General features: G+C 41.6%; 2 protein-coding genes and 1 long non-coding RNA gene across 3 annotated transcripts; 1 reads left to right on the forward strand and 2 right to left on the reverse strand.

Annotated features, from left to right (window-relative positions):
- Positions 1-1,374: 1,374 nt before the first annotated feature.
- On the reverse strand, positions 1,375-3,182 carry Ugt35C1 (UDP-glycosyltransferase family 35 member C1). The gene is given in 2 exon segments (XM_064698422.1): positions 1,375-2,845; positions 2,908-3,182. Coding segments are annotated over 2 exon segments (1,557 nt in total). The 5' UTR covers positions 3,155-3,182; the 3' UTR covers positions 1,375-1,535.
- A 6,828-nt stretch (positions 3,183-10,010) lies between these two features.
- LOC135439676 (uncharacterized) lies at positions 10,011-11,183 on the reverse strand. The gene is made up of 3 exons (XR_010438153.1): positions 11,067-11,183; positions 10,814-10,998; positions 10,011-10,748 (listed from the first exon to the last, which is right to left on the reverse strand). It is a non-coding gene; the product is annotated as an uncharacterized LOC135439676 (long non-coding RNA).
- A 102-nt stretch (positions 11,184-11,285) lies between these two features.
- Positions 11,286-13,911, forward strand: mAcon2 (Mitochondrial aconitase 2). Its single transcript, XM_064698437.1, has one exon. It carries the CDS (start codon positions 11,398-11,400, stop codon positions 13,759-13,761), a length of 2,364 nt encoding a protein of 787 aa, XP_064554507.1. The 5' UTR covers positions 11,286-11,397; the 3' UTR covers positions 13,762-13,911.
- Positions 13,912-14,035: the final 124 nt, after the last annotated feature.

The raw sequence follows: 14,035 nt of genomic DNA on the forward strand, positions 1-14,035 counted from the left end.
CGAACAAAAAAGACAAGCGCTCCGAACCTGGCCAGGTGAACGGCACTCGAGTCAAAGCGCGCCATGCGAACATAGGGTGCAGGATGCTTGAGCACAAAAGTAGGAGGATGAAGGAGCCGGTAGCAGTAGAAGTGGTCAGTGCCGGCGACGTTGTCGCAGCCAACGGAAGTTGACAACAATTTATGTGCCTGAAACGGATACAATTTACAAGCCAGGCGCGGCGTACGTGTAGCTAGAAAGCCCGACTAAGGTAGGACACGGGTGGGGGCAGGTAGCCATGGGTATATGCGTGTGTGTGTCTGTGCGTTCGCTGTGCAGGTGTGGCCAGCGCAAAACTTCAAACGGAATTTGGAGTGTGAGTACTTAGTGCAAAGTGGCCAGTGCGAGTTTTTCCGGGCACCCAGTTGTTAGGGGCAACACACAACTAGAGGGTGGCGAGAGGGCAGACTATGAAGAAAAAATACGAGCGAAACATTTGAATTTCGTTTCAAGCTGAAGTTGATAAAATTCCAGTGATTTAGGGCATAACCTGGCAGGAGCCAGAAACATCTGTAGCATTGGCAACCCAAATACAACAGTGCTTCACAATTAAACCAAAAAAACCTTGTCGACGATTAGGGGAAAGTTTTGATTAGTTAATTTTTGTGAATTTGGGTGCCAAATACAACGACGACGCATTCTAACAATACAATACATAACAAAAATTAACTTATGCCAATTTAATAAATATTACGTCTACATTGTATTATGTGACATATTCATTTGCTCTTTGCTGCCAAATGTTAAATAACAGTGATCACTTAAAACTGCGCTATGTAAGCGTACATTTTACAGTTAACAGCTATTCAATGAAACAAAAATACAATATATATATATATTTTTTATTTGTCTGTTTGGCTGGCTCGATGTCCGGGTTTTTTTTATCCAAGACAAAATGAAAATGCAATTTGCTTGAAATTTAACCAATATATTTCGGCTGCACTTCGGTAACCGTCTTCAGGGCAATTGTTTAACACATCTGCACTCTTTGACGTGGAGGTCAAGTGCAGCCGATATATTGGTTAAATTTCAAACAAATTGCATTTTCATTTTGTCTTGGATAAAAAAAACCCCGGACCTCGAGCCAGCCAAACAGACAATTATAAAATGGAAAAGTCGCCAAATACAACATTATATATTTTTTATTTAAATATTTGTGCAAAAAACAACATTTAGTTAGTTTAAAAAACTTTTGAATATCTAGGTAAATTATGTAGAAGACATATGTATAGGAAAAACATGAAATCTCATATTGAATTTAACAAAATAAAAACAAAACTGGGTAGATTTGTGCATATAAATATGTGATTTGTATATTATATTTATCTATTTATATTTAGTTAATTGAAAGCTATCAATTATAAAAGAGGGCAGTGCATAATATTTATATACAATTTATACACGTGTAATAATTTAAACTTATTGTTAACATTATTCAATTGAAAACAAACACTTTAACTTAGCTAAAATAAGATCCGCTACGATAAAACAATTTACTAATGCCTCTTTTGCTTATTGCAATTGCTCCGCTTGTCACCAAAGATCAGACGCAGAAGCCATCGAATAAACGTAATCAGAAGCCACAAGGAAAGTAGAGGTGCAACTAAAAGAACCGCCAAAGTATCCAAGCTGTGGAGCTGCACATAGCTCATGTCCCGCGAGGGGGCACGCATGTATGAAGCGTCCTTGTGTCGCGTCACGTACTCAGTCCACCAAATGGCGCGATCCACCGCCGACTCTGGCTGATCGCGATAACGCTCCGAGAGAATTAAAGCGGTTTTCGCATAAGTGGGCGTAGTCAAAAGTTTATTGATCGTTATCTCCAGCTCTGGCTGCTTAAGATTGAGCAGATCCAGGCCTAGTCCAAAGCCCATCCTAGCGGCGTGCTTAACATTCATAAACTGATCATAGAAAACGGGCAAACCCAGCACAGGCTTGCCAAAGTAGATACTCTCAATGGTGCTCAGCAGGCCGCCGTGTGTGATGAAGAGTTTTACGTTGGGATGCGCCAAGATGTCGGGTTGGGGAAACCATTTGCTGATGAATACATTATCAGGCTTGTTAGGCAGTTGATCATCCTCAAACTTCCAGAGCACGCGTTGCTTTAGTCCTCCAAAAACCATCATAAGCATATTCCGAGTTTCTACGGGTAAATCCTTGCTCTTGACATTAGAGCCCAATGAAAAGTAGATGACACCTTCGGGTGAGGCTTCAATAAAATGTTTAATGTCGTCGGGCAAGGCTTTCGGTTTATGCGCGATATGCAGTCCACCCACTTCAATCATGTTGGGCATATAGGGTCGGGCGTAGCTTAGCGTGAAGTGTTGACCGAGCAGCATCAGAGTAAAACTGTCCAGTGTCTTGGAGAGTGGTTTCTTGGCCTGGGGAAAGTATTTCGCATACTGTTGCTCCATCTAGGGATAGTGTATAAACGACTGTATTAATTTCTCCAACCATATCTCCCAGTGGTTCTCCAGACGCTCGTAGAAGGTCATGGGATTGGACCTCGGCGAACTGATGACTGGATTGTAAGCCAACGGTGATATGTTGCCCATCAGCTCGTCAATATAATAGTCGTTACCATAGGTGGAGAAGCCCATAAGCGTCGCATTAAAGTGCTGTGCAAATCCAAACAATGACTCCGTGTGCAGCACCTCAGCAATGACCAAATCGAAAGTTTCACCAGATTTCAGAAGCTGCTGCACGTCCTCATCTGCCAAAACGCACTCGGCGATGTTTTCCAACATCCAACTGAAAGTCTTATGTCTCTGCCAAAGAGAAGGCGCAATCATCGCAACAAGCATGTCTGAAAATGAAATTAAACTTATTCACATGTTAATCCAATTTCACTTGCGTTTTTTCGTTTACCTTCGTAGTAGTCGTGTATTTTGGCCGCGGTTATAAATCTCATATTCGGCACAGGTTCATTTTCGAAGGTATTGATCACTGTCACCTCATGACCCCGGGCTGCCAAGGTCTACAAGTACGACTCGGCGAAGATATACTGAGAGCGGCCCGGAAAAGCAAATATGGCCAAGATTTTTGAGCCTTCAGTCTGCGGCGCACGACTGATAAGCGTTATCAGGGCAACCAACAGAATCGTAAACAATCTCATGTTGAGCTTTCAGTCGTTACTCGTTAGATCTCTCTATATGCACTGAGCTCTTGCTTTTGGGGGCGCGCGCTTTTAAAGGGAGCTTTTTTGTTTCACTCTCAGCTATTCTCAAACTTTTGCTGATATCTGAACGACAGCATGATTGGCAAACAAATAGCGCTTGATCATGCTTGCTGATTGCGGCACTACTAAAACTTGCAGATCATCTTGTAATCGTGAAGTCAGCTATTTTTTTGCACACGTAAGATATAGCTATATCTTATATAGGAACTATCATATTAGAGAGAGCATGCCAAACTTGTTGGCTTTAACAATCTCTTGGGAGAGTTTTCCCTGAATATGGCCTACAAGATTTAGCTTGTTGTCGCCATCAAACAAAATATATAAGTTTCCTTTAAATTCTTCAGATAAAAACCTAGTCCTAGGGCCATATTGACATTCAATTTCAACTTTTCTAACTCTTACGGCTTGTCATTCAGGACAATCAGTTTTAAATATAGAGATATACTAGTGGAAGGGAAAGGGAACCTGTTTTGAATTGAATACAATTGTGGGAATACGCTATGTCTTGGTCTTTCAAATGCTCCCAAGTAGCTGGACTAAGTGCTGGGCAAATTCCCCAAAGTTAGTGCGTGAGAAGTGCAGGCCAAACAAGGAAAGGCGGACAGCTAAAAACAAAACACACAACAGGAAACGGGACGAAAGTAAGACAGAGAGACATAGATGCAGAATCATGACAAGGAGCAGTTCAGCAGGCATTCCATCTGGATGTGGGCGATGTCCAATGGGCGTGCAAGTGCACAAGCATAAAAACTGTAGCGCCTCGGCCTGGTCTAAGAAAACAAATTATTTGCGTAAGCGACGGTAAATGCACTTGTCCGGGCTTCCTTTTCCGCCAACGCGACCAGGAACCTAAAAATATATATGTATACATATACATATATAAATATACTATATTTACCTTTTATGCTCGCAAAATTTATAGGTGTATGTCCTGGGGGAAAAATTGTTTCTTTTAATTTATAAATAAGGTCGAGCTGTTGTGGGTCGTTGATGGGACAGACCACTCCACACCCCTCCCCTCTATTATTCGAGCTGCTGCTATGCGGCTGGTCTATTTGTTTTCACTCAAATTTTATTTGCCTTCTTGCGCACATTTTCACTCCTTTTCACGAATTTTTTTTTTGCCGCTTGTTGTTGCCCATGTTTTTCCGTTGTTGTGCCGTTTTCTTGTAGCCTTTTCTTTTGTCACTTTTTATGCCTACCCCTGCCCGGTAACCTGATTCAATTAAGTTACCTGATTATTTTTACCACAAAAAGTACAAATATAAATACATACAGAAAAAACATGCCCACCTTTTTGTGCGTTTTTCTTCTTGCCTCAGTTCGGTTAACAATTTATGTACCCTTTTTTTAAAAAGCAAAGAATGTGTAATGCGAGCGCTCTGCAAGTGCTCAAAGGAGTGATGAAACGGTAGGCAAATGGATTCTCTTTTTGCGTATTGTCCGCAGCTGCTGTTATTACTAGATAATCCTTTGCGTTGATTGGCATAGGATATCAACAGCATAACAATGTGTTCAAAATTGTAACCTACAGGAACTCTTTACAATTTAATAATATAATAATTATCTGAACAGTAAAAAAAGTGTAGATAGCAAATCTTAAATTAACTATTGAAACGTTTTAAAACATACGACAGCTAGTATGATGTGACTAGAAGTTAAATATTATAAATTTGGAGTCGATTTTTAAACTTAAGTTCTTTTAAAAAATATGAATAATGTGCAATCAAATAAGATATATACAAACTAGCTGGTATTACCCGGCCTTGCCCGCGAGTGTCAACCTAAGCATTAAATACATTAGAATGGCAAAATTAAAACTAAAAGCCTAATCAGAATACAAATATATATAATATCATCATGGAGGTATTTTCTTCGCCCGTCTTGCAAGCTATGTCCCTTTGCGCAGCTAAATTAAAATTTAAATAATCTTTTGTAACTTTATTATTTTATTTTGTAAATAAGATAGAAAAGATGAAGAAAATAAGGTATGAAAAAAATAAAGAATTGTGAAATAGGCCATAAAATGAGGTATAGAGATGATAAACACAGTAAATTTCAGCTTCCTAGTTTTAAAGGTTTCGGTTGTGCGTTGATCACTAATCAGTCAGTCAGTCAGTAACGAAAACCAGTTTTATATAAAGATGTATTTGTTTGTCTGTCAAGTCAATCCCTTAATAATATATAATATGCCAAAGATATAAAAAATTTTTTAAAACAAATCAGTTTTTTACTATTGTAGTTAAATTCTTGGACTATGCAGTTATGGATTTTGAATAAAATGAATAAAATGAATAAAATGAATAAAAGAGCTTGACTTCTTTCAGTTGGTAATATGCGACATTTTCTCCTTTTTTTTTGCTTTCGAAGCATTGACAGTTTTGAAGCAGCGCTGCCATTGAACGGATATGGAAGAGTGCCCGTGCACGGCAATGACAATTGCATAAGCACAATTTCCGGTTTCCACAAAAATATCCAAGACCAAGCGAATGGCATTTGGCGTTGACGAGATTCTAGGCTGTTACAGAGTAAGCAAAATCATATATATTTTAACGCAATAAAAATACCCTTGCTTTATAAAAACCAAATAATACATACACATTTTGTTCAATTATTATTTACTTTTTGAAGAGCTCATTTTAAATTAAATTTGTCTATATTTATGCTATTTATATTTAAAATTTGTATACACTTCTAACATTTTTATCTATGTTTACCTTCTTATTATTCCAAAGAGTTTTTCAATTAATAAATTACTTTTAAACATTATTGTTCCATTAAGCTGCCTTACAATTAATTTCTGTATCCCAATCGATATTAATCCAAAGATTTAAGTGTTATGCCCCCGCTCGAATTTTTTGTTTTAATAAACGGGAATCTATATATCTGATGAGGTCAGCGAAATGTTCATCTCTTTAGTATGTATATTCATATATATAACTCCATTATACCCTGCTAGCCAAGTTTTTCGTTGCAGATTAGAAGACTGCTTTTGCAACATTTATTGCAACATTGACAGGAAATTAAAGTGTTTGCACCGACATCTGTATCTATTTCTGTATGTGAGTGTGTGTTATGAACACATCTGCACACAGCCCGTGAGTATGTAACAGACATACGTGTGCGCCTTAATCAAGTGCGGAAAGGGCGACGCGCCCACAGGTATGTTATAAAACCATATTTGGGGTGTTGATGGTAAAACGAGAGGGGAAAAGAGATCAAGAGTCGAGAGGAAGTAGCAACAACAGACATTTAGTTGGCTTTAAGCAAGTATTTGCCTAAGCTCAATATTCAACCCACAGCTTCTTGGTCTTTGTTTCATGTCCATTTTGTTGCGCTCGAGTGCGTCCTGGTCTGCTCTGGTAACGGCCTCAGCTGTGGGAGTTCAATGGCACAGTCCGAGAATTTTTTCCGCTCGTTCGTTTTTGGCATTTCCACTGCGCCAAGTTCACGTTATAATCCATCCGGGGCATAATTATTGTGTACATATTATGATAGTGTCATAAAAACGAAGAGTTTATCGCTGCCCTGATGGACAGAAGGCGCCTCTGCACAAGCAGCCAGGCTGCCTCCCTCGTGGCTTGAGTCGAAGGCAAATGAAAGATGAGCAATAAATTTGCGTATTTTTAAGTGCCCCTCGCTAAAAGGTTATTTACGTTGGAAAGTAAGTAACGAAATGGAAGAGCATTCGACTGGGTAGCTGCAGCACAACAAACAGAAGTAAATCGCTAGCTAAAGTGCCCAAAGAACTCTTAAGCCTCTACTTTACAACCTGCTTTAATGCGCATAGATCAGCATGGAGGAGCTTATAATTTTCATGCAGCGCAATGCCACTAAACGAAGCGATTATACAACAAAGTTTTGCGTAGTAAACGTGCATGCGGAGTCGTGTGGCCAAAACGGAACGGAAATCTACCAATTAAATCTAATTATTTACGCCCAACGGGTCCAGTCACAACAGCGACAGGAGGCACTGCCCGTGTCCGGGGCATAGGTACAGGTCGAGCCTCTCAGCTGGCCTGGACTCGGTCCAGTCTCTGCTTTCTTTGTGCCCAACTGACCCGCACAAATGCGTACATTGACGGAAACAATGCGCACAAAAGCGTCGCTGCATGCAGCAGCCCAGCAGCAGGTGGCCTGCCAGGAAGATATGCTCCAGGTGCACCGGTTGACCACCAACTGGCCTTAATGCAACGTCATCGGAGCGCAGCGAGGGCAGTAAGTGAGAATAAAAAGAGCTAAGTGAATGCAATAATAAAACAGAAACGAAAAAAATAAAAAAAAAATGTAAAACAAGCTGAATTGAATGGGGAGCCAATGTTCAATCTATGGCCGAGTTATGGCTCGTAGTTAGACGCACTGTTAAAAAAATCATATTTATACACACAAAAGGCGGAAGGAGGCGGCTCAGTTTCATTATGGTGATGCAGCTGGCTGGGCGTGGCTTGGGTGTAGCTGGCTGAACGTGGCCTGGGGGCAGCAGGCTGCTCAGTTACTTACGCCTCAATTGAGCTAAAACTCATGTGCCGCAATTGCGGTAAAATATGTTTGCACAAAAGGAAATCGCCAAAGCCACGTGTGCGGGAAATGCTGAATTTGTCTGCCGGGCGCACTAAAACAAAGCTGAACTCGTGGGTGGCTATCCTGTGTCCTGTGCCGAGGTCCTGGTCCTGGTCCTGGTCAAATCCATAAGTTCCGCAAACCGTTATCTATACAATTTTTCAGGGAGAATTAGAACGCTTTGTTGAAAACCGTTCAAGTAGATTTAAACTTGAATTTGCAACGTATAAAACTAAAAAAATGTGGCCAGTAAATAAATTTAAATTACAAAAACTATTACATATTTTGAACATTTCTCCCTATAATGTAAATAATTCAGCTATATTTTATATTATCAAATTTTCTAAGTTTTCTAATTTAAATTCTTTACGAACTAAAAAAAAAAATTAATTTGCAACAGGAGTTCAAGGATATGACTCTTTTGTGTTAAAAACTTCTTCAACCTTACAAGATAAAGAACATTTTTGAAAAGTTAAATTTAGTAAACCTCAAACATAAAACTCTTAAGCGGGCAATTAACCATGCATGAGATGTATGCAACATGTACGTTTATGTTTTAATTGGCAAAATTTACTATTTCTAAGGTATATATTTTGAATGCAGCAGAAACGAGCAAAAAATAAGTAAAAACATTTTTGCCAAAACACATTTCAAACTTTAAATCTATTCTCTCGCTTAAGTTCCTTTATACTTTTCACAGATTTATTCGTTTATGCATTCGCTGCTGTTCTTAATTCTATTGAGTTGAACAGAATTTAATTAGCTGTGAATTGGGCGAGAAATCGACTTTCAGAATACATATAAATATGTGTCCATTCTGTTCTTTCTGGGCATTGTTGCAATATGGCTGCCCGAGCGCCGAAAACTATGCTATGTGTCCAACTATGGCGGCACTTCCGTTGCCGTTCGTTGTCTCTTATCGCCCTGCTCAACCTTTTCGTTTCCACCGTCATCATCGTCGTCGTCGACTATGTCGTCGTTGTCGACGTCTGGGCTGGACTTTTGGGAATATTATTGAAAAGTTTTACCGCAAGCTGTGCTGAGGCTGCAGCCATGGCGCACTGGCAGCAAAAACAAACGTATTGTTCGCTGCCAGCTGCAAAAATGAGGATTAACATTTTTTTTTTAATCCAAAGTTTCAGTTTTGTTGCAACTTTGGCCACAGACACCGACACCACACTTAACTGGGGGCAGTACATAAATTTTCTCAACAATTTTCAGGCATTTTGCCGCTGCAGCTGCATTTACAATGCGCCCAATCAGACAACAAGTAGCCCAACTAAAAACTTACAATGACAAGAACCTGACGACAAATAAAACACCTCCATCGGTGATGCTATTAGAAAATTGTGTATTTTAACTAGGCTTTTAGCATTTAATTCTCATATGTATGTATAATGTATTGAATAATTAGGAAGGCACTCGTTTGTCGACCATTAATAAATAAATAAATAAAAAAAAAAAAAATAAATAAATAAACATCGTATTGCGCTTTATAGCTAACAGAACGCTAAATGAACAGCAACGTATTTTCGGTATTTATTAAAATATCGTAAAACATGCAAATAAAATTTACGTTGATTAAATTTATTTGTTAGTCTAACATTATCGTTAAAACGTTTTCATGTGCTCAATACCTCTACTGTACCGCACTTACCAAGTAATACTCACGCATAGGTGTTTTTTACTGCTGCTAACTTTTATATTATTTTATTTTTCTTCAGACTTTATCGTAAGTTCAATCGCTGGCAATAAGTTTTCCATTATTTATGGCAAAAGTTCTTAAATGCAATAATTTAAGAGCATGCGAAGCGCATAGAAACGCACGCCTGACACTTCCATTCCATTCAGAAGGCCATCGACGGATGAAAAACGTAGCAAACATATTTAGGATAATTGCATATTCTTCATTCGGCAAATCTAATAGGTAAATGTTCACAATAGATGTATGACAGCAATTGGATAACAATTTCTAAGTTCAGTTTGTGCAGCCTTGACATTTTATACCCTGTAAAAGGGTCAAGGAGTGTGTGTTGTATATAACGTACATATAAAAGGGACCTGCGACGAGCCGTAAGAGCTACTAAGCTGAAGTTTTCACTGTAGTTATCTTATGTGATCGACTAACATGGGCGGAAACCGTTGATTCCAACGGTTCGATGCGCCTAAAACATATTTTTAAATCGATGTGTAGATCGAGGTGGATAGATTTAAATTTTTCACGGGCGTATACTTAGGGAAAGATAATATTTAAATATTTAATTTAATAAATTTTTAGAACAAAACGTTCCACGGACAAGGCCGGGCAATAACCGATAGTTTCAAATATAAGCACAGAGTATCTTCCACTTTATCACACGAAACCAAGCAAAATTCTGATTGCTTTTCAAGGAACTTAGCCAAAATGTTGAACAACCCAATTGGTCAACGTTCAAACGTTCAGTAGCGAGTGTTCAGGTTTTGGGCGCAAAATGAAATCCATCAATTATAGAAAATCATAGTCAACGTTGTGCCAAGTTGGGCGCTTAGTTCACCATATGGAAAAGCTTTGTGGGTGAGCTTGTGTCAAGCCAATCAATTTTTCGCATTGTTTCGGCCGCTGCCCTGCTGGCCCCTTCCCCCACCCCACTGTCCAGTGCGGACTGTGCCCCACCGATCCAGTGACCGACCTAGCCATCATCAACGGTTTTGTGGCAAACAGGCACGTCGATTTCAATTGAAAGTGGTTCTGCCAACTACCGGTCTGACTGACTATTGTCCAGTTTGTCCAGTGTGGCCAGTGTCTGCAGTGTGTCCCGCTGACACTCGGCGCACTGTGGCAAACAAAATCACAGGATGCAGCTACGTTGCTCGTCGTGCGCCTCACTTGCAGTTGACACTTTGGTCTCTGCAACATTCCCCTGCCCCACTCAAGTAAATGACGTGCTGTCCTTCTGTTTGCCACTTGCATTGTAGTTGCACGTCAGTTAGCCTATGGCAGGAATGACTCACGTCAGCTTTCGAGTCGCATAGTTTCATGTGAATCGCTTGACTCACTTTGTTGCAACATCAGTCCCGTTGACATGGGTGCCTCACTCAAACAACTATCCTCTCTCCGACCCTGCCATCACCATGCCCCTTGTGCCTTGTGTTCTTCATAGTATTTTTTCAAATATGCACAGAATATCGCCCCGGTCAACACATAAGTATGCATTTTAGGCACATGTGTTCTCAGTGAAGAGCTGTAGGAAATTTGAGTTCGATTAATGGCACATGGCCCTTAATGGCCTTTCAATGAGCTTGTTTTCACCTGTAATATGACAGCTGATTTGGTAATAGTTCCTCGTTCAAGCAAAATACAATATTATAATATTACAATATTGTACATCATTAATTAGATAAAAATTAAGGTATATGAAATATCAACTTTAAGCAACAATCTCATTCTCGGGGAAAATGTAGAATAGATCCCTTTGCAAAAGTTTTCAAAAACTGGAGAGCAAATGATTTCATACTATAAATCATTTTAAGAAAAACTTCATCCAAAGACACAAAAAATAAGTTTTTACATTTTATCATTGCGACAAAATTTTTGCATGTTTTAGTTATACATTAACGATAATATTTCAAGAGAATCGATTATGTCCAAGAAGATGATTGCACAGACAGCAGAGAGGCTGCGCAGACTTTGCAGAAGGGCCGTCAAGCCCTTGATGAGTCAGTGGAACGTTTCTATGAGCTCAAAGTCCTCCGGCGTGGCCATGTCCAAGTTCGAAACTGGCCAAACCTTGCCCTATAAGCTGCTAAGCGAGAAGTTGGACTGTGTAGCGAGTCGCCTAAAAAGGCCTCTTACCTTGTCGGAGAAGGTGCTCTACTCCCATCTGGACTATCCAGGGGATCAGGATATCAAGCGCGGGGAGTCATACCTGCTGCTGCGTCCGGACCGTGTGGCCATGCAGGATGCCACCGCTCAGATGGCGCTCCTGCAGTTTATTTCTTCTGGCCTGAGCAAGGTGGCTGTCCCGTCGACTGTGCACTGCGACCACTTGATCGAGGCACAGATTTGTGGCGAGCAGGATCTGAAGCGTGCCAAGGATCTGAACAAGGAGGTGTATGGCTTCCTGGCCTCCGCCAGCGGTAAGTACGGCCTGGGATTCTGGAAGCCAGGCAGCGGCATCATTCACCAAATCATACTGGAGAACTACGCTTTTCCCGGGCTCCTCATGATTGGCACCGACTCGCACACGCCCAACGGAGGCGGGTTGGGCGGCCTCTGCATTGGTGTGGGAGGGGCCGATGCTGTCGACGTGATGGCAAACATGCCCTGGGAGCTCAAATGCCCTAATGTAATCGGCGTCCATCTTACTGGCAAAATAAGTGGTTGGACCGCTGCCAAAGACGTTATTCTGAGGGTAGCCGAGATCCTGACCGTTAAAGGTGGCACTGGCGCCATCATCGAGTATCATGGCCCGGGAGTAGAATCTATTTCCTGCACGGGCCAGGCCACCATTTGCAACATGGGCGCCGAAATCGGTGCGACTACGTCGCTCTTTCCCCTCAACAAACGCATGATACAATATCTGTGCGCCACGGGAAGGGGCGAAATTGCCGCAGAGGCAGTAAAGTATCAGAAGAAGCTACTGACACCCGACAAAGACTGCAAGTATGACAAGCTGATTGAGATAAACCTAGACAAGCTGGAGCCGCTGGTGAATGGACCATACACTCCTGACCTGGCGCACCCTATAGCCAAGCTGGGTGAAAACTCTAAGAAGAACGGCTACCCCATTGAGATCAAGGTGGGTCTGATTGGCTCCTGCACCAACTCCTCGTACGAGGACATGGGCCGCTGTGCCAGCATTGCCAAAGACGCCCTAAGCCATGGTCTGACGGCCAAAATACCATTTAATGTGACGCCCGGATCGGAGCAGATCCGCGCCACCATAGAGCGTGATGGGATGATCGAGACGTTCAATAAGTTTGGCGCGACGGTTCTGGCCAATGCGTGCGGGCCCTGCATCGGACAGTGGGATCGCAAGGACGTGAAGAAAGGGGAAAAGAACACCATAGTCACCTCGTACAATCGCAACTTTACCGGCCGCAACGATGCCAATCCAGCGACTCATTGTTTTGTGACCAGTCCTGAGATTGTCACCGCGCTCTCCATTGTAGGATGCCTGGACTTCAATCCCCTGAAGGACGAGCTGACTGACTCCAAAGGAAAAAAATTTAAGCTCAAAGCACCCACTGGTGAGGAGCTACCCGCCAAAGGGTTCGATCCCGGACAGGACACTTACTCAGCTCCCCCGCCAGATGGCAGCAAAGTAAAAGTTGCTGTGGATCCAAAATCGAAGCGCCTGCAACTTCTGGAGCCCTTCCCGAAGTGGGACGGCAAAGATCTCACAGATCTCACCGTTCTTATCAAAGTCAAGGGTAAATGTACTACCGATCATATCTCAGCCGCCGGCCCCTGGCTGAAATATCGCGGCCACTTGGACAACATCTCCAACAACATGTTCATAGGCGCCATCAATGCTGAGAACAACGAAATGAACAAGATTAAGAACCAGCGCAGCAACAACTGGGGTGCAGTTCCCGAGGTGGCCCGTGACTATAAGGCCAACAATGTCAAGTGGGTCGCCGTCGGCGAGGACAACTACGGCGAGGGCTCCTCTCGCGAGCATGCCGCCCTCGAGCCACGCCATCTGGGTGGAGTTGCCATCATAGTCAAGTCCTTTGCCCGGATCCACGAGACTAATCTAAAAAAGCAGGGTCTGCTAGCGCTGACCTTTGCCAATCCCAGCGACTACGACAAGGTCCAGCCTACCAGCAAATTGTCGCTGCTCAATCTAAAAGATATGGCTCCCGGCAAGCCCATCGATTGCGAGATCAAGAACGGAGGCGGCTCCGATAAGATAAAGCTCAACCACACCTTCAACGCAGATCAAATCGAGTGGTTTAAGGCTGGCAGCGCTCTCAACCGAATGAAGGAGAAATTGAAATAGATGAGATCGATCTCAATTTCAAATGGAATATGTATCTGATTTTTCTTTTTTATATAAGGGAGAGTCCGTTTTTATATATTTTACATTTTTAAAATCTAACCGTAAATGATAATCAATTTGTGAACTGAATGGATTAAATAAGACATTAGAATATGAATATGAATATGAAAACTAACCTTTAATTTAAATCAAGAAATATGTCTTCTATTGGAATAAATTCAGACAAGGCACTATACCACTCGTTTAGCTTTATGCGTATCCAAGAAACTTTGCT

Source organism: Drosophila montana, unplaced genomic scaffold (genome assembly GCF_035044405.1).
Source record: "Drosophila montana isolate Dmon_TW-CO22-7 unplaced genomic scaffold, ASM3504440v1 contig_778_1, whole genome shotgun sequence".
Taxonomy (NCBI): domain Eukaryota; kingdom Metazoa; phylum Arthropoda; class Insecta; order Diptera; family Drosophilidae; genus Drosophila; species Drosophila montana.

Excerpts from the sequence above, each read along its gene's own strand:
- mAcon2 (XM_064698437.1), top strand. The coding sequence starts at position 11,398 with ATGTCCAAGAAGATGATTGCACAGACAGCAGAGAGGCTGCGCAGACTT.